Source organism: Dendrobates tinctorius, unplaced genomic scaffold, assembly GCF_039654945.1.
Source record: "Dendrobates tinctorius isolate UK_male_01 unplaced genomic scaffold, ASM3965494v1 ptg000024l, whole genome shotgun sequence".
Lineage (NCBI taxonomy): Eukaryota > Metazoa > Chordata > Amphibia > Anura > Dendrobatidae > Dendrobates > Dendrobates tinctorius.
In genome coordinates, this window is record NW_027361692.1 from 94,442 (window position 1) to 119,305 (window position 24,864).

General features: G+C 42.4%; 1 protein-coding gene across 2 annotated transcripts in view; it reads right to left on the bottom strand.

The window, feature by feature from the left end:
* Positions 1-932: 932 nt before the first annotated feature.
* The window catches only part of IRAK1BP1 (interleukin 1 receptor associated kinase 1 binding protein 1), a 46,321-nt gene continuing 22,389 nt past the window's right edge, over positions 933-24,864 (bottom strand). For both annotated transcript variants that reach the window (XM_073569291.1, XM_073569290.1), the window contains 2 exons: positions 11,000-11,130; positions 933-1,304 (listed from right to left, as the gene is read on the bottom strand). In XM_073569291.1, the coding sequence (XP_073425392.1) occupies positions 1,055-1,304; positions 11,000-11,130 (381 nt within the window). In that variant the 3' untranslated portion in view covers positions 933-1,054. The remainder of the gene's footprint in view (positions 1,305-10,999; positions 11,131-24,864) is intronic.

A 24,864-nucleotide genomic window follows, 5' to 3' on the forward strand; every position in this document is an offset into this window, starting at 1 on the left:
GCATGGATCCTGAATGGCAGGTCCTAAGGTTAGGAGGTTTGTCTGACGAAGTAGTATCTAACATCCAGACAAGTAGAAACCCAGTAAAATATTTCTCTGTTTTTAAACGTTTTACCTCACAGAATCAGCTGAGATCCTATGCTGTCCCACTGTCTGTATCCTCTCTTTTGCTCCCCCACCCCCTGCCCAGGAAATGTGGTATGACCAGACCATATCCCTGTGCAGTCAGACACAGCCATTAGGCCGGTTTCACATTTGCGCTAAAGGCTGCAGCGTCGGCCTGCGCACGGCCGCCGCTAAGCCCCGCCCCTGCCACGCCTCCGCCAGTAGCTCCGCCTCCGGGCGCATGACGCTGCGTCATGCGTCCCCTATCTTTATCACTGAAGACGCAGGCCGTGCGCAGTATGCGTTTTGGCGGCGCCTGCGTCCTTTTGACGGTGCGCCGACCAGCGCCAAACGCAACCTGTTGCAATTTGGTTGCACTCGACGCACCGTCAAAAGGACGCAGGCGCCGCCAAACGCATAATGCGCACGGCCTGCATCCTCAGTGATAGGGGACGCATGACGCATGCAGCGTCATGCGCCCGGAGGCGGAGCTACCGGCGGAGGTGCGGCAGGGGGCGGGGCTTAGCGGCGGCCGTGCGCAGGCCGACGCTGCGGCCTTTAACGCAAATGTGAAACCAGCCTTACACAGTACACAGCAGGGGCACATTTCTAAGATTATCTCAGCACTGGAACATTTGGTTTAATCAAATCCAAATTGTGGAACTTATTTCCAGAATCCAGTGAATAAAATTAACTTTTGTCTGTGGGAAAACCCCTTTAAAGATAATATTCACCTTTATCTAGCCCAGACAAGACCTTTAAACAAAAACAGTTTGTACAACATTATGATGCAATCTTAAATTTGGAAGCTTCTAAAACTAGACAAGTTGGAATGATAAAATATATAAAGTTTATTATGTAACATTGGAAAATAAATTAATCAAAAATAGAGTAATAATAGATGTAAATTAGAAAAAATAGTGGGCACTGTACTTGTAACATGAAATATTTAGCAGCTCTTTTTATTTCGATCTTTTCCCTTAATTTCAAATGTTGCAGATACTTTTGACGTTGCGTAAATTGTGGCACTTTTAATTTTATGCTGAATGGAAGAAGACGCACAGTCCGCTTGATCCTCCCATTCTTTCATTTCCTCTTCTTTGATGAGGATTGCCTTTCCAAGTGACTGGCCAACAAGTCGACAAACGTCCTGGGCTTTGCGTCGCGCATTACTTACTGCATTGAGACATACTTGCCTCCTGTAATATATAATTAGACAGTTGAAATTTAACTTCGTACTGCAATATCTATTACTAGTAACAATGGACAAGCAATAAGGGTGCAGCATAAAAGAGATCAGGGCTGAGGAGCATGCAACTCAAGGTCCCGACTCCTATTTTTCTATAGCTCTATATCTCTCTATAATATTATATATATATATATATATATATATATATATACACACATACACACACACATATACACACTGTTCCAAATTATTATGCAAAAAATATTTCCTCCTATTTTCTCTAAATTACCTATATGAATTGCAGTCATTGTTATTTTCCAGTCATCTAATATTCTAGTATAATTGCAATGTTTTTGAACAAACTGCCTATAAAAACAGTATATTTTTGAAAATAAACACTCAAAATGCATGTTCCAAATTATTATGCACAGCATAGTTTTCAACCTTTTTATTTTTATTTTGAACAAAAAATGGTCAATTGTGAAATTATAAGCATTATCAGCTTATTACAAAATGAAATCAAACATTTTTAAAGTCAAAACTTTATATTCTAGGTGATGTTACATTTGCACATAAGACCCCTTGTTCGAAAGAAGCTTCTGAACTCTCTCGTCCATTGAATTTGTCAGTTTTTGGATGGTTTGTGCTTCAGTTGTTTTGTATGTGGACAGACTACCCTCCCAGAGCTGTTGCTTAGATGTGAACTGCCTCCCGCCATCATAGACACTCCTTTTGATGATGCTCCAGAGGTTCTCAATGGGGTTGAGGTCAGGGGAAGATGGTGGCCACACCATAAGTTTGTCCTCTTGTATGCCCATAGCAGCCAGAGATGCAGATGTGTTATTTGCAGCATGAGACGGTGCATTATCATGCATGAAAATGATCTTGCTGCGGAAACCACGGTTCTTCCTCTTGAACCATGGCAGGAAGTGCTGTTTTAGAAACACCACATAGATTATGGAGTTCATCTTTACCCCTTCAGGGATACTAAAGGGGCCGACAATCTCTCTCCCCATGATTCCAGCCCAAAACATTACTCCACTTCCTCCTTTTTGGCACCTTAGCCGTGTTTTCATGGGGTGTCCATCAACCAGCCATCCTCCACTGCATCCGTCTGGACCATCGAGCGTTGCACGGCACTCATCGGTGAACAAAACAGTTTGGAAGTCAGTCTTCATGTATCTTTTAAATCAACAGCCGCGGAGACACCATCACATGTTTCTCAACGCAAGCAATGACTAGCCAGGTCTTTCCCCGGGAAGGAACAACCACGGGAAGGGCAGTCTCCAATAAAGGAAACCACCTATGCCAAAACATGGTATCCATCCACAGACAGCTGTTTCGGGGTATTGCCCCTCATCAGTATGGAGTAGGAAACTGGCTAGTAGGAGCAATGCCTAGTGAAAGGCTATGAACATAAGGATGAGTGACCTCATGGAGATCAACATCCAACACTGCGGAGACACCATCACATGTTTCTCAACGCAGTGATCTAGAGCAATGCCCCCATCCCTTATGGGAAATATGCAAAAGCATGTAAATCAACAGCCGCGGAGACACCATCACATGTTTCTCAACGCAAGCAATGACTAGCCAGGTCTTTCCCCGGGAAGGAACAACCACGGGAAGGGCAGTCTCCAATAAAGGAAACCACCTATGCCAAAACATGGTATCCATCCACAGACAGCTGTTTCGGGGTATTGTCCCTCATCAGTGTGGAGTAGGAAACTGGCTAGTAGGAGCAATGCCTAGTGAAAGGCTATGAACATAAGGATGAGTGACCTCATGGAGATCAACATCCAACACTGCGGAGACACCATCACATGTTTCTCAACGCAGTGATCTAGAGCAATGCCCCCATCCCTTATGGGAAATATGCAAAAGCATGTAAATCAACAGCCGCGGAGACACCATCACATGTTTCTCAACGCAAGCAATGACTAGCCAGGTCTTTCCCCGGGAAGGAACAACCACGGGAAGGGCAGTCTCCAATAAAGGAAACCACCTATGCCAAAACATGGTATCCATCCACAGACAGCTGTTTCGGGGTATTGCCCCTCATCAGTGTGGAGTAGGAAACTGGCTAGTAGGAGCAATGCCTAGTGAAAGGCTATGAACATAAGGATGAGTGACCTCATGGAGATCAACATCCAACACTGCGGAGACACCATCACATGTTTCTCAACGCAGTGATCTAGAGCAATGCCCCCATCCCTTATGGGAAATATGCAAAAGCATGTAAATCAACAGCCGCGGAGACACCATCACATGTTTCTCAACGCAAGCAATGACTAGCCAGGTCTTTCCCCGGGAAGGGCAGTCTCCAATAAAGGAAACCACCTATGCCAAAACATGGTATCCATCCACAGACAGCTGTTTCGGGGTATTGCCCCTCATCAGTGTGGAGTAGGAAACTGGCTAGTAGGAGCAATGCCTAGTGAAAGGCTATGAACATAAGGATGAGTGACCTCATGGAGATCAACATCCAACACTGCGGAGACACCATCACGTTTCTCAACGCAGTGATCTAGAGCAATGCCCCCATCCCTTATGGGAAATATGCAAAAGCATGTAAATCAACAGCCGCGGAGACACCATCACATGTTTCTCAACGCAAGCAATGACTAGCCAGGTCTTTCCCCGGGAAGGAACAACCACGGGAAGGGCAGTCTCCAATAAAGGAAACCACCTATGCCAAAACATGGTATCCATCCACAGACAGCTGTTTCGGGGTATTGGGGTATACCCCGAAACAGCTGTCTGTGGATGGATACCATGTTTTGGCATAGGTGGTTTCCTTTATTGGAGACTGCCCTTCCCGTGGTTGTTCCTTCCCGGGGAAAGACCTGGCTAGTCATTGCTTGCGTTGAGAAACATGTGATGGTGTCTCCGCGGCTGTTGATTTACATGCTTTTGCATATTTCCCATAAGGGATGGGGGCATTGCTCTAGATCACTGCGTTGAGAAACATGTGATGGTGTCTCCGCAGTGTTGGATGTTGATCTCCATGAGGTCACTCATCCTTATGTTCATAGCCTTTCACTAGGCATTGCTCCTACTAGCCAGTTTCCTACTCCACACTGATGAGGGGCAATACCCCGAAACAGCTGTCTGTGGATGGATACCATGTTTTGGCATAGGTGGTTTCCTTTATTGGAGACTGCCCTTCCCGTGGTTGTTCCTTCCCGGGGAAAGACCTGGCTAGTCATTGCTTGCGTTGAGAAACATGTGATGGTGTCTCCGCGGCTGTTGATTTACATGCTTTTGCATATTTCCCATAAGGGATGGGGGCATTGCTCTAGATCACTGCGTTGAGAAACATGTGATGGTGTCTCCGCAGTGTTGGATGTTGATCTCCATGAGGTCACTCATCCTTATGTTCATAGCCTTTCACTAGGCATTGCTCCTACTAGCCAGTTTCCTACTCCACACTGATGAGGGGCAATACCCCGAAACAGCTGTCTGTGGATGGATACCATGTTTTGGCATAGGTGGTTTCCTTTATTGGAGACTGCCCTTCCCGTGGTTGTTCCTTCCCGGGGAAAGACCTGGCTAGTCATTGCTTGCGTTGAGAAACATGTGATGGTGTCTCCGCGGCTGTTGATTTACATGCTTTTGCATATTTCCCATAAGGGATGGGGGCATTGCTCTAGATCACTGCGTTGAGAAACATGTGATGGTGTCTCCGCAGTGTTGGATGTTGATCTCCATGAGGTCACTCATCCTTATGTTCATATTCATGTATCTTTTGGCCCACTGGAGCCGTTTCTGCTTGTGTGCAGTGGATAGAGGTGGTCGACAGGATGGCTTACGCACAGCTGCAAACCTCTGAAGGACCCTGCATCTTGTTGTTCTGGGGACGTTGGAGGCACCAGCAGCTTCAAAAACTCGTCTGCTGCTATGACAAGGCATTTTTGCAGCTGCTCTTTTAACCTGACGCAGTTGCCTGTTGGAAAGAGTCCTCAATTTTTCCTTATCAGCACGCACACGTGTGTGCTGGGAATCAGCTACATACTTCTTGATTGTGCGATGATCACGATGAAGTGTCTTGGCAATGTTGATTGTAGTCATGCCTTGACCTAAATACTCCACAATTTGTTGCTTCTCAGTAGCCGACACATCCTTTTTCTTTCCCATTTTGGCAAAAAAATGTAGGCTGCTTAATAATGTGGAACAGCCTTCTTAAGTAGTCTTGCCTTTATTTGGACACACCTGCCAAACTAATTTGCACAGTATCTGCAATTGCTTTCAGTGATATAAAGAGCCCTGACACACATTACCATCAATGAGTTTAAATGACAAACAAAAAAATTCTAACCTTATCACTCCTAAACTCTTTTTGCATAATAATTTGGAACACAGTTTATTATACACATGTAAAAACGGGAGCATACGTGTATAACGGTTTAAATAGTGATTTTTATTAGCAAATTATTTTAGGATAAACAGTTGGTAAAAAAAAAAAAAAAAAGACAGAAACAAATGACAGTCATGAGTGACATCAGACCCACAACTGGACAGGTGAAATCTTCATAGGAATAGGATGTGCTTTTAGGTAAGAGTAGTACAAGACCAAACCATTGTTACATATTTAACTCAGGCCAAGTGGACATAAATAAGGCATGGTTGGAAAGGGTACATCTAACTATGTGGAGGGAATCAGGCTGTCAAAAAAAAATGGATGACAAGACCCCCAACGTGCATTTCGTGTATTAGCATGCCACTTTCTCTGTGTTAAATAGGTAACAATGGAAAGAAAGAAGCATCTGGCACTGTCCCTGGGAAAGAAATACCCGCAAAGCTGCTTATAACCGCTGTCAGTGTGACACCTATAACCCTTATTGAACGGGTGCTCTATCCATATGAAGAAAAAACATGAAATGTCATAGTGGAAAAAGATAGCAGGATGGCATTCACCGTTCACTTTAAATGATTCACTTTAGTTAATATTGACAAAGCATAGGCATCGGCACGGGAGAGATGTAAAAAGACGGACGACAGCCGTTTCGTGCACAATGCACTTTAGGACCTGTTGAAGTGCATTGTGCACGAAACGGCTGTCGTCCGTCTGTTTACATCTCTCACGTGCCGATGCTTTGTCAATATGAAATAAAGTGAATCATTTCAAGTGAACGGTGAGTGCCATTCCTGCTGTTTTTTCCACTAGGTAACAATGGGTTGGCCTTATACTACTCTTACCTAAAAGCACATCCCATGAAGATTTCACCTAGTCAGTTGTGGTTCTGATGTCACTCTTGACTGTCATTCATTTGTCCTTTTTTACTAGCTGTTTATCCAAAACTAATTGGCTAAAAAAAGCACTATTTAAACCATTACACTCTGCATGCTCCTGTGTTTACATGTCTTGCTTGGAGTTGGTTCTCTGTTTGTGATTTATTGCACCAACTTTTAGCGTAATGTCTCACAGATAATATGCAACAAATTATATATATACACCCACACACACAGCTGGTGAAATAAGTATTGAACACATACGTTTTCTAAATAAATATATTTCTAAAAGGTGCTACTGATGAAATAACCAGATGTTGGTAACAACTCATCCAATCCACACAGGCAAACAAATGAAACCATAGATGTCAATAAATTAAGTTATGTGTAACAATGTGAAATGACTCAGGAAAGAGTATCAAACAAGATTACTGAAATTTAATACTTTGCACAAAAGCCTTTGTTGGTGATGACAGCTTCAAAATACCTCCTGTGTGGAGAAACTAGTCACATCTATTGCTCCTGTGTGATTTTCGCACTCAAACACTCTTCAAATCCTGAAGGTTCCGCGGGCTTCTTTTATGAACTCTGAGCCTTTGTTCCTTCCATACATTTTCCATTGGATGCAGGTCAGGTGATTGGCTGGGCCATTCTAGCAGGTTTATTTTTTTCCTCTGAAACCAACTGAGAGTTTCCTTTGCTGTATGTTTGGGATCATTGTCTTGCTGAAATATCCACCCTCCTTTCATTTTCATCTTCCTGGTGGATGGTAGCAGATTTTTTATCAAAAATGTCTTCGTACATTCATCCTTCCTTCAATGAAATTACATTTGCCAATGCCGTATTCTGAAAAACAGCCTCACACCATGATGTTCCCACCTCCAAACTTCACTACTGGCATGATGTTTTTGGGGTGATATGCAGTGCCTTTTAGCCTCCAAAAATGATGTTTGTCATGGCATCCAAAGAGTTCAATTTTGCAAACATCTGAGTAGACTATATTCTCCCAGTATTTCACAGGCTTGTCTAAATGTTGTTGAAGAAACTTTAAATGCACTTGAACGTGCTTTTTGTTCAGCAATGGAGTTTTGTGTGGTGTGAGTGCATACAGGCCATGGAGGTTCAGTGCAGTAAAGTTTTCTATGAAACAATTGTACCTGCTGACTCCAGATCTTTCACTAGTTCTCCACATGTGGTTCTTGGAGAACTCTTCTGATAATTTTCACTCCTCTGTCTTGAAATATTGCAGGGATCACCTGGTTGCGGCCAGTTTATGGTGAAATTATGTTCTTTCCACTTTTGGATTATCACTCTAACAGTGCTCACTGCGGCCTTCAGTAGTTTACAAATTCTTCTGTAACCAATGCCATCAGTATGTTTTGCAACAAGAAGGTTGCAAACGTCTTGGAACGGCTCACTGGTTTTACCCATGATGAGATGTTTCCTTTCTGGCACCTTGGCAATGAGATACCTTTTTACAGACCATCAGTTGAACCAGCTGATAGTGAAAAAATAATAGTTTGCAGGATTTCTAATTACTGATAGATTTCAGATGGTGTCATGACCTTCCATGGCTTGCTGCAGTTTTCTTTCTTCGTGTTCAATACGTTTTCCCTGTGTAATTTCTCATTATTACGCATGACTTAATTTATGGACATCTATACTTTGATTTCTTTGCCTTTGCGGATTGGATGGGTTGTTACCGAAATCTGATGAGAATTTCATGTCAATAGCACGTTTAGAAATATATTGCGGTTTAAATGTATGCAGTTTGACAGTGATAAATGTAAGGTTATACACATGGGACGAAGGAATCAATATCACCGTTACACACTGAACGGGAAACCACTGGGTAAATGTGACATGGAGAAGGACTTGGGGATCCTAGTTAATGATTAACTTACCTGGAGCAGCAAGTGCCAGGCAGCGGCTGCAAAGGCAACTTACCTGGAGCAGCAAGTGCCAGGCAGCGGCTGCAAAGGCAAACAGGATCATAGGGTGCATTAAAAGAGGTCTGGATACACATGATGAGAGCATTATACTGCCTCTGTACAAATCCCTGGTTAGACCGCACATGGAGTACTGTGTACAGTTTTGGACACCGGTGCTCAGGAAGGATATAATGGAACTAGAGCGAGTACAAAGGAGGGCAACAAAATTAATAAAGGGGATGGGGGAACTACAAAACCCAAAGAGATTAGGAAAATTAGATTATTTTGTCTAGAAAAAAAGACGACAGAAGGGCGATCTAATAACCACGTACAGTGGGGAAAAAAAGTATTTAGTCAGTCAGCAATAGTGCAAGTTCCACCACTTAAAAAGATGAGAGGCGTCTGTAATTTACATCATAGGTAGACCTCAACTATGGGAGACAAACGGAGAAAAAAAAATCCAGAAAATCACATTGTCTGTTTTTTTTTCATTTTATTTGCATATTATGGTGGAAAATAAGTATTTGGTCAGAAACAAGCAATCAAGATTTCTGGCTCTCACAGACCTGTAACTTCTTCTTTAAGAGTCTCCTCTTTCCTCCACTCATTACCTGTAGTAATGGCACCTGTTTAAACTTGTTATCAGTATAAAAAGACACCTGTGCACACCCTCAAACAGTCTGACTCCAAACTCCACTATGGTGAAGACCAAAGAGCTGTCAAAGGACACCAGAAACAAAATTGTAGCCCTGCACCAGGCTGGGAAGACTGAATCTGCAATAGCTAACCAGCTTGGAGTGAAGAAATCAACTGTGGGAGCAATAATTAGAAAATGGAAGACATACAAGACCACTGATAATCTCCCTCGATCTGGTGCTCCACGCAAAATCCCACCCCGTGGGGTCAGAATGATCACAAGAACGGTGTGCAAAAATCCCAGAACCACGCGGGGGGACCTAGTGAATGAACTGCAGAGAGCTGGGACCAATGTAACAAGGCCTACCATAAGTAACACACTACGCCACCATGGACTCAGATCCTGCAGTGCCAGACGTGTCCCACTGCTTAAGCCTGTACATGTCCGGGCCCGTCTGAAGTTTGCTAGAGAGCATTTGGATGATCCAGAGGAGTTTTGGGAGAATGTCCTATGGTCTGATGAAACCAAACTGGAACTGTTTGGTAGAAACACAACTTGTCGTGTTTGGAGGAAAAAGAATACTGAGTTGCATCCATCAAACACCATACCTACTGTAAAGCATGGTAGTGGAAACATCATGCTTTGGGGCTGTTTCTCTGCAAAGGGGCCAGGACGACTGATCCGGGTACATGAAAGAATGAATGGGGCCATGTATCGTGAGATTTTGAGTGCAAACCTCCTTCCATCAGCAAGGGCATTGAAGATGAAACGTGGCTGGGTCTTTCAACATGACAATGATCCAAAGCACACCGCCAGGGCAACGAAGGAGTGGCTTCGTAAGAAGCATTTCAAGGTCCTGGAGTGGCCTAGCCAGTCTCCAGATCTCAACCCTATAGAAAACCTTTGGAGGGAGTTGAAAGTCCGTGTTGCCAAGCGAAAAGCCAAAAACATCACTGCTCTAGAGGAGATCTGCATGGAGGAATGGGCCAACATACCAACAACAGTGTGTGGCAACCTTGTGAAGACTTACAGAAAACGTTTGACCTCTGTCATTGCCAACAAAGGATATATCACAAAGTATTGAAATGAAATTTTGTTTCTGACCAAATACTTATTTTCCACCATAATATGCAAATAAAATGAAAAAAAAAAAAACAGACAATGTGATTTTCTGGATTTTTTTTTCTCAGTTTGTCTCCCATAGTTGAGGTCTACCTATGATGTAAATTACAGACGCCTCTCATCTTTTTAAGTGGTGGAACTTGCACTATTGCTGACTGACTAAATACTCTTTTTTCCCCACTGTATATTGAAAACCCCCCTAAAGTGATACCATCTTAAAAACAACATCTCTTGATATATTGAAAACTGCTGTCAGGAATTTATTAACGCTTCAGGGGATTTTCAGGAATTAATGCCAAGTGACATGACAGGAATGAAAAAGTGCATTTTTACCACCTAAATGTCGGTAACTTCTGAACAGGTCACTGTAGCCTGGAGACTCCAAGACCGTTATTTGGCTGTGAATTGCCATGGCAAACATCAGGACCACACAGTCATGATCTCAGGGTGCCAATGGGGATAAAGAGGGAGCCCCCACACTCTGCTAACCATTTATATGATTGTAGTCACCATTGACAGCATTTAAAGTTAAACACATGGACAGTGCCAACACTGATCGTGGCTGATACAGCAAGTTGTCAGCTATAGTGTACAGCCGACAGCTGCTGGATTGTCACCTGTATCGGGAGGCTAGTCTCTTATATGTCATGTCAGTAAAAAGAAATATTGGCAGTCATTACGGGGTTAATAACTGATATTTTTAACTGATTTTTCTGCACACTCCGCAGCCCTTGACATTATAATTTTATTTCCGTGTCCAGTCATTATAATAAGCTTAAATACCTCAATATTTCCATGTTCTCAGGAGAGTGATAGAATTGGGGTGAAGAAATGCAAACTGAACTGGATAGTTTTTCTACAAGCATGTTGCAAATGTTCTGCAGCTTTTCAAAATCCTTAAATACTACACAGACCTAAAGCAAAAGAATAAAAAAAAGTTTATAGGTCCACAACTTTAGACATTAAAACATAACACTGAAAATATTAAAGCTATACCTCTACAAAACATACCGTAGCCTAAATACGTTCAGTAGATCTGCCATTTCGTGTCTTAATGAAAAGTGGAAACCCTTACCTAAATCTCTTTGATGACATACAGATAAGCAGCATTCCATGTGGGATGCTCAAAACTAGCAATTATGGAGGTCACAATATACAGGTGCTTCTCACAAAATTAGAATATCATCAAAAAGTTAATTTATTTCAGTTCTTCAATACAAAAAGTGAAACTCATATTATATGGAGTCATTACAGAGTGATCTATTTCAAGTGTTTATTTCTGTTAATGTTGATGATTATGGCTTACAGCCAATGAAAACCCAAAAGTCATTATCTCAGTAAATTAGAATACTTCATAACACCAGCTTGAAAAATGATTTTAACCCCTTAACCCCCGAAACTTTATTCGGTTTTGCATTTTTTCCGTTTTTCGCTCCCCTTCTTCCCAAAGCCATACCTTTTTCATTTTTTCATCAATGTGTCCGTGTGAGGGCTTGTTTTTTGCAGGACAAGTTGTACTTTTGAATGACTCCATTGGTTTTACCATGCCATGTACTAGAAAACGGGAAAAAAATTCCAAGTGCGGTGAAATTGCAAAAATAGTGCAATCCCACACTTGTTTTTTGTTTGGCTTTTTTACTAGGTACACGAAATGCTAAAACTGACCTGCCATTATTATTCTCCAGGTCATTAGGAGTTCATAGACACCAAACATGTCTAGGTTCTTTTTTTGTCTAAGTGGTGAAAAAAATTCCAAACTTTGTTAAAAAAAAAAATAAAAAATAATAATTTCGCCATTTTCCGATACCCGTAGTGTCTCTATTTTTCATGATCTCGGGTTGGGTGAGGGCTTTTTTTTACATGCCGAGTTGACATTTTTAATTATATAATTTTTGTGCAGATACGTTCTTTTGATCGCCTGTTATTGCATTTTAATGCAATGCCGTGGCGACCAAAAAAACCGTAATTCTGGCATTTTTTACTTTTTTTCCTCACTACACCGTTTAGCGATCAAGTTAATCCATTTTTTATTGATAGATCGGGCGATTCTGAAAGCAGCGATACCAAATATGTGTATGCTTGATTTTATTTTGAATGACAATGACAAGCCTACAACCTGCAGTAACCACCGATCGACGAAGCCACTGCATGACCAGCTCTATCTTCGCCTATTGTATCCTCAAAAATCCCTTGTAGACTGTGAGTCCTCACGGGCAGGGTCCTCTCTCCTTCTGTACCAGTCGTGACTTGTATTGTTTAAGATTACTTTACTCACTTTTATTATGTATACCCCTTTTCACATGTAAAGCACCATGGAATAAATGGCGCTATAATAAATAATAATAAGGCCAAAGGGGGGTGATTTGAACGTTTATATTTTTAAAAACTTTTTTTTTTTTTTTACTGTTGGCATGCTTCAATAGTCTCCACGGGAGACTCGAAGCTGCCACAACCCAATCGACTCTGCTACATAGAGTCGATGATCAAATCGCCTCTATACAGCAGATTAACTCACTTGCTATGAGCGCCGACCACTGGGTGTGGCGCTCACAGCATGCCGGCACTGACTACCATAGAGGTCTCCAGGAGATCTCCGGTTGTCATGCCAACACACCGGTGACCCGCGATCACGTGATGGGGGTCACCGGTGTGCGTATTTCCGGCGTGATTGCTGGAAGCGGTTGTTAAATGCCACTGACAGCGGCATTTAACTGGTTAATAGCCGCGGGTGGATCGCGATTCCACCCGTGGCTATTGCAGGCACGTCAGCTGTTCAAAACAGATGACATGTCCCGGGGAAAGATGTGGGCTCACCGCCGGAGCCCACATCAAAGGGAGGGTATCCGACATTGGCGTAAATGTACACCCAATGTCGGAAAGGGGTTAAAATCCAAAATGTTGGCCTACTGGAATGTATATTCAGTAAATGCACTCAAAACTTGGTTGCAGCTCCTTTGGCATCAATTCCTGCATCAATGCGGCGTGGAATGGAGGTGATCAGCCTGTGGCACTGCTGAGGGGTTATGGAAGCCCAGGTTGTTTTGATAGCAGCCTTCAGCTCGCCTGCATTGTTGGTCTGGTGTCTCTCATCTTCCTCTTTACAATACCCCATAGATTCTCTATGGGGCTAAGGTCAGGCGAGTTTGCTGGCCAATTAAGCACAGTGACACAGTTGTTTATAAACCTGGAATTGGTACTTTTGGCAGTGTGGACAGGTGCCAAGTCCTGCTAGAGAATTAAATTTCCATCTCCAAAAAGCTTGTCGGCAGAGGGATGAATGAAGTGCTCTAAAATTTCGTGGTAGATGGCTGCACTGACTTTGGTCTTGATAAAACACAGTGGACTTACACCAGCAGATGACATGGCTCACCAAACCATCACGGATTATGGAAACTGCACACTAGACCACAAGCAGCTTGGATTGTCTGTCTCTCCTCTCTTCCTCTACACTCTGGGACCTTGATTTCCAAGGTCTAGTGTGAAGTATCCACAATCAATGATGATTCTTCTATTTATCTTAGTTGTTGCCGGTATTCTGCTTTTAAGCACAGTAGAGACTAAGTTCAGGGATTAACCTTTCTGAATCAATAATACTCTCAAACTAAAGGCAGTCAAATGAAGACCCGATTTCTGCGGATGGAAAACTGAACCCTGGCTGAGGCGATCTGGAACATCTGGGAGGATTCATGGACATCATTCTTATCCATGAGAACCATGGTCTCTTGGGCCAGAACGGAGCAATCAAAATGATCCTCGCTTGTTCTTCCCTCAACACAGCAAGAATCAACATCAGTGGGGGAAAAGGCATAAACCACGTCAAAGTTCCAAGGAATCTACAAGGCACAGAATCATAGAATCGTAGAGTTGGATGGGACCTCCTGGGCTATCTGGTCCAACCCCCTCTGCTCAAAGCAGGATTCGCTAAATCATCCCAGACAGATATCTGTCCAGCCTCTGTTTGAAGACTTCTATTGAAGGAGAACTCACCACCTCTCATGGCAGCCTGTTCCACTCATTGATCACTCTGTCAAAAAGTTTTTTCTAATATCTAATCTGAGTCTCCTCCCATTCAGTTTCATCCCATTGCTTCTAGTCTTTCCTTGTGCAAATGAGAATAAAGATGATCCTTCTGCAATGTGACAGCCCTTGAGATATTTGTAGACAGTTATTAAGTCTCCTCTCAGTCTTCTCTTTTGCAAGCTAAACATTCCCAAATCCTGCAACCTTTCCTCATAAGACAGGGTTTGCAGACCGGTCACCATTCTGGTCGCTCTTTTCTGAACTTGCTCCAGTTTGTTGATGTCTTTTTTAAAATGTGGCGCCCAAAACTGGACACAGTGTTCCAGATGAGGTCTGACCAAAGAGGAGTAGAGGGCAATAATGACTTCATGTGATCTAGACTGTATGCTTCTGTTAATACATCCTAGAATTGCATTTGCTTTTTTTGCTGCTGCATCACCACACTGTTGACTCAGTCTGTGATCTATTAGTATACCCAAGTCTTTCACATCTGCTGTTGCTTAGCCCTATTCCTCCCATTCTCCTAGCTTTGTGTCATCAGCAAATTTAATCAGTTTACCCTCAATTCCTTCATCAAAATCGTTGATAAAGATGTTGAACAATACAGGGCCCAGGACAGAGCCCTGTGGTACCCCACTTGAGGCATTCTTCTAACTGGATGTGCAGCCATTTACGACCACTCTTTGGGTCCGATCACTAAGCCAGTTATGAATCCACCTAACAGTTGCCTTGTCCATTCCATACTTAGTCATTTTCTCAATAAGGATTGTGTGAGATACTTTGTCAAAAGCTTTGCTGAAGTCAAGATATACTATATCTACAGCATTTCCCTGATCCACCCAATCAGTGATTCTGTCATAGAAGGAAATTAAGTTAGTCTGACATGACTTATTAGTTACAAACCCATGCTGACTCTGTTTAATCACTTCATTCTTATCCAGGTACTGACATACATGTTCTTTAATAATTTGTTCAAAGATCTTTCCTGGTATACAAGTCAGACTCACCGGCCTATAGTTGCCTGGGTCCACCTTCTTCCCCTTTTTGAAGATAAGAACAACATTTGTTCTTCTCCAGTCTTCTGGGACTTCTCCTGTTCTCCACGAATTTTCAAAGATTATGGACAGCGGTTCAAAAATTTCTTCTGCTATCTCCTTCAATACTCTGGGGTGTAATTCCATCTGGACCTGGAGACTTGAATTCATTTAGGTCAGCTAAGTGTTTCCTCACTATATTTCTGTTTATAGCTATCCCGGATTCTTCTATTCCCTTAATAGGACAGTGAAGAATAGTTGATGTTACATTTCCTTTCTGAGAGAAAACAGATGCAAAATAGGAATTTAAAAGTTTGGCCTTCTCAACATCCTTTCTTACCATTTCATCATTTTCATCCTGGAAAAATCCTATAGCATCTTTGACTTTTCTTTTACTTTTGACATATCCCCAAAATCCTTTATTATTGCTTTTGACGTCTCCTGCAAGCCTCAATTCATTGTCGGCTTTAGTAATCTGATTCGTGCCCTGCAGGTTCTGCAGACAGCATTATATTCTTCTTTAGATATGCCTCCCTCTTTTCATCTTATAAACATTTTTCTTTCTTGTTACCATGTGCTTAAGCTCTGTGTTCATACATCCTGGCTTCCTTAAATGCTTCCTATTCTTCCCTCTTTTCGGACTTAACGAATGTGCTTTGAGAATTTCATTTTTCAAGATTTACCATCCTTCCTGGACATTTTTGTCCTTAAGGATATCCAGCCATTGGATCCCTCCTATTCTCTTTCTGAATCCCTTAATATCTGCCTTTCTGAAATCTAACCTTGACGTCTGAGTCTTCACAGGTCTTCCTCCTCTAGTTATACAAAATTCTAAAATAGCATGGTTGCTACCTCCTAGGGTCCCAGCCACTTTTACCTCCTCAACCATTTCATCCCCGTTTATAAGGATTAGATCCAAGGTAGCAGTTCCCCTTGTTTTCTCCCCTACCTTTTGGAAGATAAAGTTGTCAGCAAGAGAGGATAAGAATTTCCTTGACCTGTTAGTTTTGCCTGAGAGAGATTCCTAACAAATGTCTGGATAGTTGAAATTTCCCATGACAACTATGTCATATTTTTTCAATGTTTCAATTTGTAAATAAGTAAAAAAAAAACAAAAACAAAAAAACAAAACAAAAAGGGAGTGGGCCTTCTTTATTCCCATGTAGCCTTCTTATACCCTGATGAACCCCTAGGAATTTTCTAGGGAGGGAAACGCATCTGGTATTGATGTGGGATGCTGCTACATGTTATCTAACCATGGACTGTGCCTAATTAAGGCTTGGATATTATTATGGGCATCCCTGCCATTGAGCTGACAAACCACAGTAGGACAACCAGATGAGTATATAATTACTGCACCCTGTTTGCTTCTAGGGTGATATCGGATTTTAAGCTATTACTGCTTATTCAGAAGCACATTTATGTTTATACTATTATACAGCTCTGGCAAAAATTAAGAGACCACCACATAAAAACCCTGTCATGGGCAGCCCATTCTCCAGACCTGAACCCCATTGAAAACCTCTGGAATGTAATCAAGAGGAAAATGGATTGTCACAAGCCATCAAACAACGAACAACTGCTCAAATTTTTGTACCAGGAGTGGCATAAGGTCACTCAAAAGCAGTATGAAAGACTGGTGGAAAACATGCCAAGACGCATGAAAGCTGTGATTAAAAATCATTGTTATTCCACAAAATATTGATTTCTGAACTCTTCCCGAGTTAAAATATTAGTATTGTTGTTTCTAAATGATTATGAACTTGTTTTCTTTGCATTATTTGAGGTCTGAAAGCACTGGGATTTTTTTCTTTTTTAAATTGTGACAATTTCTCCTTTTCAGAAAAAAAATACCAAATTTATTGCTTGGAAATTTGGAGACGTCAGAAGTTTATAGAATAAAAGAGCAATTTACATTTTACTTTATATATATATTATATATATATACACACACATACACACACACACACATACACAGTGCCTTACGAAAGTATTCGGCTCCATGGAACTTTTCAACCTTTTCCCACATATCAGGACTTCAAACAAAGATACCAAATGTAAATTTGATTTTTGGTGAAGAATCAACAACAAGTGAACACAACTGTGAAGTTGAATGAAATTTATTGGTTATTTTAAATTGTTGTGGAAATTCAAAAACTGAAAAGTGGGGCGTGCAATATTATTCGGCCCCTTTAACTTAATATTTTGTTGCACCACCTTTTGCTGCGATTACAGCTGCAAGTTGCATGGGGTATGTCTATCAGTTTTGTACATCGAGAGACTGAAATTCTTGCTGATTCTTCCTTGGCAAACAGCTCGAGCTCAGTGAGGTTTGATGGAGATTGTTTGTGAACAGCAGTTTTCAGCTCTTTCCACAGATTCTCGATTGGATTCAGGTCTGGACTTTGATTTGGCCATTCTAACACCTGGATATGTTTATTTGTGACCCATTCCATTGTAGATTTGGCTTTATGTTTGGGATCATTGTCTTGTTGGAAGACAAATCTCCGTCCCAGTCTCAGGTCTTTTGTAGACTCCAACAGGTTTTCTTCAACAATGGTCCTGTATTTGGCTCCATCCATATTCCCATCCCATCTGACTCACAAAATATATTTTTGTTTTTCCTCCACTTTATAAGCAACGCTGTTATTGTCAACTGATTTTCCGGAATCTGAAAGATCTCCTCTGCCACCAACATCAGAAAGCGGGATCTCGTGCTCCCTTGATGGTTGATGTAGGCTACTGTTTTACGACGGTCAGCCAAAATATGAACATGATGACCTTGCAGGAAGGAAAGGAACATTGCTACTGCATTCTTCACTGCCAACAGCTCTTTCATGTTTGACGAAAATTCTCTTTCATTTTTCAACCAGGTTCCTTGGACCACATGATCCACGAGCTCCCCATCCATCTGAGCTTGCATCAGTCGTTCTTTCATCCTTGATCTAATATGACCAAGGGACACCTAGTGACAGATTTTCTATTTTTTAGCCACCATGCCACGGAATCAATAGTTACAGGGGAAAGGGTTACCCTTTTCCTCTAAACAGCCTTTGGAGTCTTTTTTCGCTATTTAGACCATCCTGTTGCAATCACCTGGAGAATATCTGGGCCCATTGGACTGCTGGAACACAGGAAGTCATGTTCCCTAGTAGCGACATTGCCCTTCTTAGAGTCACGGAAGGCTTGGAGTGTGCCGCCGAGACTAAGGCCATGAGATTGATCATTTTTCTAGAAATACACAGGTCTGATCTCTCGAGTTTAAAATAAGACATAAGAAAAACTGAACCCTGCGTAGTTCTAATTCTGATTTTTCTAAATTTAAAAGCCAACCCAACCTGGCCAGGCTGGTCCTGACTTCCATCAGTTTATCCCTGCAGTGCTCTATTGATCTGCCGACCACTAAAAAATTGTCCAAGTAGGGAATTATTAGGGTATCCTGTTCCCGGAGATACACTGTGATTTTCAATATAAATTTTGTAAATACCCTAAGAGCCATGGACAGGTCAAAAGGTAGAGCTCTGAATTGGAAGTGGTTGACCTGTTTGTTTAAATGCAAGGTCACCCTTTAAAAACATCTAATCTTCCACATGGATTGGGATGTGATAGACGTCCTTCAGGTCTAGTACACTCATGTAGCACCCTGGTAACAGCAATTTTATGGCCAATTTTATAGACTCCATTTTGAAGGGCCTGTAGATTTGAAGTTTCTGTTCAACCCCCCTCAGGTTCACTATGGTCCTGAAGGTGCAACCCAGTTTTTCTATTAGAAATTGGGAGGAATAAAATCCCTTAACTTGTTCCTCCACTGGTATCTCCGTCAGGACTTGCATCTGCACCAGATTCAAGACTTCACTCTCCAGAGCTACGGTAATTGTTCCCTGGAACCCCTGGGAGACGATATTCAGAAGGTGTGTCGGGGAACAGACCTCAATTCCAGCCTGAACCCTGACTGTATTATCCCAAGGATCCAGGCACTGGATATTTTTTTCGGGGCAGGAAGGAAGTGGGGCAGCCTCCCTCCTACCTGGGGAACCCCGTCACTGTGAAGACTTTCTTGGCTCCGAGAAAACCTCTATTTTTCTGTTTCCTATCCTATTCCCTGATCACTAGGGGGTCTACTAAAATTGTATCTTCTTCTTCGAAAGTACTTCTATAGTCTGGCATAGAGACACTGGGAAATCCTTTTTTCTTATCTCCCGCTTTGTCCAGTGTATCACCTAAAGCTCTTAAAGAGAAATTCTCCTTCACATGGAATCGAGCATAGTTGGGCCTTGGAATGAACATCCCCCTCCCAGTTCTTGAGCTATAGTGCTCTATGGGTGGCATTTGAATGGCCTACTGACCTGGCTGCCAACCTTACCGAGTCTACAAAGGCGTCCGCAAGAAAGGCAGCTGCTCCCTGTATTAACAGGAGATTGGCCAGGATCTTATCCTTAGAGACATTGTTCTTAATCTGATCCTCTAATTGTTGCAACCAAATCATCATTGATCTGGCCCTACAGGTTGCAGACTGCTGGTTTTAATGCCCCTGCCGAAGACTCCCTTGTCTGCTTCAGATATATATCTGCTTTCTTATCAAGAGGGTCTTTAAGAGCGCCCAAATTTTCAAAAGGCAAGGTAGATTTTTTTGGATGACTTGGCCACTGTTACATCTATCTTAGGGGTCTTATCCCAGTTGGCCACTTCTTACCAATTGGATACCTCCTCTTTGATGACGAGCCAGTGGACCTTTCTTTTCTGTTTTTTTTTCCATTTCATATTAAGGAGCATTTTGATTTTCTCATTAACAGTAAATGTGCGCCTTTTCTTTTGTTCTGAACCTCCGAACGTAATCTCCTGAACTGATATGGGGACTCTGGAATCTAATATACCCATGGTGGCCCTAAAGGCTTTGACCAACTTACCAGTGTCTTCAACAGGAAAACACAGTCAACCCCCTGTATCACTATTAGAGGAGGAGGGAGACGAGGAGTAAGTCATCTTTATCTTCAGATATTACAGAATTGTCTGAATCAGCTGCCTGCGATTTAGATTTTTTTTCTTTTTTTCTCCCTTTCCTGTTGAATGAGTGATCTAATAGAGTCCTTAACTTATATCCTAATTACAGATTTGAAATCCATGGCAAAGCTGAGGGTTTCTTCAGAAAGTCTTCTGAATGCATTCTATGCAGAGCTTCTTCAGGTATGTGCTGGGTAAGTTATCCCAACACAGCGCATATTCCTTATTTTTAAGCTTTGCGCTACACTTCTTGGGCCTTCCCCAGTAAGACTACAGAGAGAAGGGATCTTATTTAACATGGTAAACTTTCACGAAAACCACTCATCACTCTGCTGTTCAGTCAAAGGTACCGGACAAGGAGGCTGGAAAAGCTCGCATGATTTTTCTCCCCTTAAGGCAGTGGCTCACAACATGTCCTGGTCTTCTGGCTGGTCCTACTGCCACTCAAATGGCTACTGCGTCCTTGACGATGATGCTGTTGCTCTTCCTGCATATCCATGCTATGCAAAAGTGAAAAGCGAAAGCAATCTGCATACTGGTAATCATAACTGTAATACACACCTGAGAGACCACCACAGCCAAGCCTCCAGCATTTGTCTTCCGAAACCCTTCCCCGGAAACACTCTCTCAATTTCCGGATCAGACTTTCTCCCCGGAACGTTTGTGTAGGGAGCAATCAGGCGAGCCTTGTACATGCTCAGACTCAGCATTTTACCGCCGCGCTTGGTGATCAGGGTGCCGAGTACATCACTTGTGCACTCTGCGCGTGCATGTCGCCGGCACACTCGACCCTGGGCACACCAATCCAGCGTGTGCCGGCTTGTGCAGACCCAGAGCTGTGTGTTGGCAGGTGACTTTTTAGCAAAGAGGTATCCTCGTGGCCGGAGGAGGTGCTTCCAGACCTGCAACGTACCGGAACTCGACAGATACCAGCCAGACCTTGGTAAGACATATCTTCGGTACCATCCTCACCTCACTTTGGTTCCCTGGAGGACAGGAAACCAACCTGATGTGGAGGAGAGGTACCACCCTTTGGTTCAGTAAGTTTCCTGTCCTTGATGGACGGATACCCTTTCTCAGGTGGTGCGATCATGGGAGAAGGGGGAAAAAAAATGACAATTTTACCACTTTAGCCCAAGATTTAACATTTTCACATGGGGAAATGGGTAAGCATGGCACCAAAATGTGTCACAGTACCGCTTAGCCACATGTCGAGACTCAGGAGAAACGCAGCGCTATGTGACTCTTGGGAGCACAAATTTTTGTAGAATTGTTTTCAGACTCCATATACAGAGCCCCCAAGTGCCAGAAGAGTAGAATCCCCAAGTGACTCCATTTTTTAAATTACACAACTCTGGGAATTTATCTACGGATCGAGTGACAATTTTGACTCAATGGGTGTTTTACAGAAACAAGCAGAAGGATGTTGCTGAGTTGAAATTGCAAATCTGCCGTTGCAGTGCTTGTATTTTGCAGTGCCCAGTACCTCATGCCCAGCTCATGCTTTTGGAGACATGCAACTGTAAATTAAGTGGGCTCTTTTCACTACAGAAATGCCTAACATATGGATGCTAAATTTGGTTTAGGCCCACTGTGGTGCTCAGAAAGGGTGGGGGCATTTGGATTTGCTCCATTTTTTTCGAGGGGTGAGAAGGTATAGTGTTTTTCCAGAGCCTTTGTGCAACCAGTATCCTGGAAGCACCCTATATTTCCATTGACAGATGACAGACCTGAGTGGAGACTTACTTTTTTAGTGGATTGAGATGAAGCTTTTATTGGGAATAGTTTACATAACATTTGAATCACATTTATCCTGAGCTCTACGCTGAGCATCTAAATTTCCAAATTATGTGATTCATATTAAACCCCCGAAGGATGCATTCACAATAATGAGGCAGCAGTTACTCTGGACTTCATCTGACCTTTGTTCAGTAGTGTCTTTTTCAGAAGTGCACAAAACTGTGGCCCACCACACTTTTATGCAAGCCTAAAAAGACGGACACTGCAAGATCTTAGGTCAAATGGCATCCACAGTGCCCCCATCTGCCTCATTACATGGAATCTTCCGTTGGGGGTCTCGTCTGAATCACGTATTTCAGAGATTTACACAGAAACTCTGGTATAAGCGCTCAACGCAGGACAAATGTAAGCCGAGCCTTACTGCGATCTTTGGAAGGCAGAAGGAACAAATCAACAGCAGGTCAAGAAATGGATTTATTAATTTTTTACGCTGTTCCTCATGTGGTAAAAGTGATTAGACTACTGAAGAATAAATTACAGCGATACCTGATTTATATGTCTGACAGGATATCAGGACTCTTCAGACCAACAGATGACTACCCATTCCTGCTACTACATGTGGGGACAAATGACACCGCAAGAAACGACCTGGAAACCATCTGCAGAGACTTTGAAGACTTAGGCAAGAAAGTGAAAGAACTGGGAGCGCAGGTGGTCTTCTCTTCCATCCTCCCAGTGGATGGCCATGGAACAAGGAGGTGGAATAAGATTCTGCAGGTGAACAACTGGCTATGTCGATGGTGCCGTCAGCAACGATTTTGGATTTCTGGATCACGGATTGAATTACCTTTACGATGGACTACTTGCTAGAGATGGGGTGCACCTTACGAAGACTGGAAAACATGTATTTGGAAGTCGCCTTGCTACACTTGTAAGGAGAGCTTTAAACTAGAACAACATGGGAAGGGAAGCAAAAGACCAGAAAAAGCCATACACATGACAAATGCTATTGAGAACTGTGCTATTAGAAGTGAAAAGGAAGAACAAAGACAAAAGAATCTAATTAATAAAAATATTGGAGAAAGAGAAACCAATCACAAACTAAAATGTTTCTATACTAATGCACAAAGCATGGGCAACAAACAAGGAGAATTGGAACTACTAACACAGGAAAAGAAATATGATGTCATTGGAATCACTGAAACTTGGTGGGACAATACACATGACTGGAATACAAGACTAGAAGGATACAACTTATTTGCAAGAAACAGACTTGATAAACGAGGAGGAGGTGTCGCATTGTATGTTAGAAACGCGTATATCTGCACAGAGGTTGAAGCTTCAGAGACTGGGAGTTCTGTGGAAACTGTTTGGGTAAGAATACAAGTAGTCCATGAGCCGGGCCAGATATCGGTACCACCCGGAGTGACTAATTCTCTTTGGTGTTTTTAGGTAGATGCTTGTCTGTAGTTTATGTTTTGATATGATAGACCTTGCACATCAGTAGCTTAACCCCTTCAGGCCTATTTGTACCCAAATGCCTAGGCCATTTTTTGCAAATCTGACCTGTCACTTCATGCGGTAATAACTTTGGGACGCTATCACCTACCCACGCCATTCTGAGATTGATTTCTCGTGACATATTGTACTTCATGGTAGTGCTAATTGTGAGTCAATAGATTTTACCTTTCTGCATAAAAAATTACAAAATACACGAAAATTTGGGAAAAATTCGCTATTTTTGAACTTTGAAATTCTCTACTTTTTACAAAAATGCTGATACCCCCCATAACAGTTATTAGTTTACATTCTCCACATGTCTACTTCACATTGGCATCATTTTGGAAATGAAATTTTATATTTTTCGGATGTGATAAGGCTCATAGTTTTATACGCAATTTTTAAAGTTTACGACTAAATTTCCAAAACCCATTTTTCCAAGGACCAAGTCAGTTCAGACGTCACTTTATGGGTCTTGTATAACAGAACTCACCCATACATTACCCCATTTTGCAAACTACACCCCTCAAGGTGTCCAAAACGGATTTTCAAAACTTTGTTAACCCCTTAGGTGTTGCACAGGAATTCAAGCAAAATATCAAAATTTCAATTTTTTGGCAGATATTCCATTGTAATCCAATTTTACCTGCAACCCAGCAAGGGTTAACAACAAACCCAAAATTGGTTACCCCAATTCCGCAGTTTATAGAAACACCCCACATGTACACGTAAACTAAATTATGGGCGCGCAAGAGGGCTCAGCACAGAAGGAGAGCTAGGCGGTTTTTGGGATAATAGATAACACTGGAAGAAATCCAGTGGGCCATGTCGTATTGGAGAGACCCTGAGGTACCCCCAGAGTGGAAACCCCCAAAAGGTTACCGCATTTTGGAAACTACACCCCCTAAGGAATGTTTTACGGGGTATAGTAATCACTTTGACCCAACAAGCGCTCCATTGGAATTTCATGCACTTGGTTGAGGAAATTGAAAAGTACGTTTTTTACCGAAAAATGTCGCTTTAGGCCCACATTTTTCATTTTGAAAAGGGGGACCAGGAAAAAGTACACCCCACTTTTTATTCCCCATTGTCTCCCGAACACGGCAATACCACAAGTGTTGTCTAAAACCACAGCATTGGCGCACGGCAGGCTTCGTAAGCGAAGCTGCGGCAAAATTCACTGTAAGAAATCTATGGGGCCATGTCACATTTGGAGACACCCTGAGGTCCCGCACAGTGGAAACCCCAAAAAAGTGACCCCATTTTTGAAACTGCACCCCCTAAGGAATGTTTTAGGAGGTACAGTAACCACTTTGCACCAGGAACCGGCTCCCGACCCGCGGCGATCGCCCG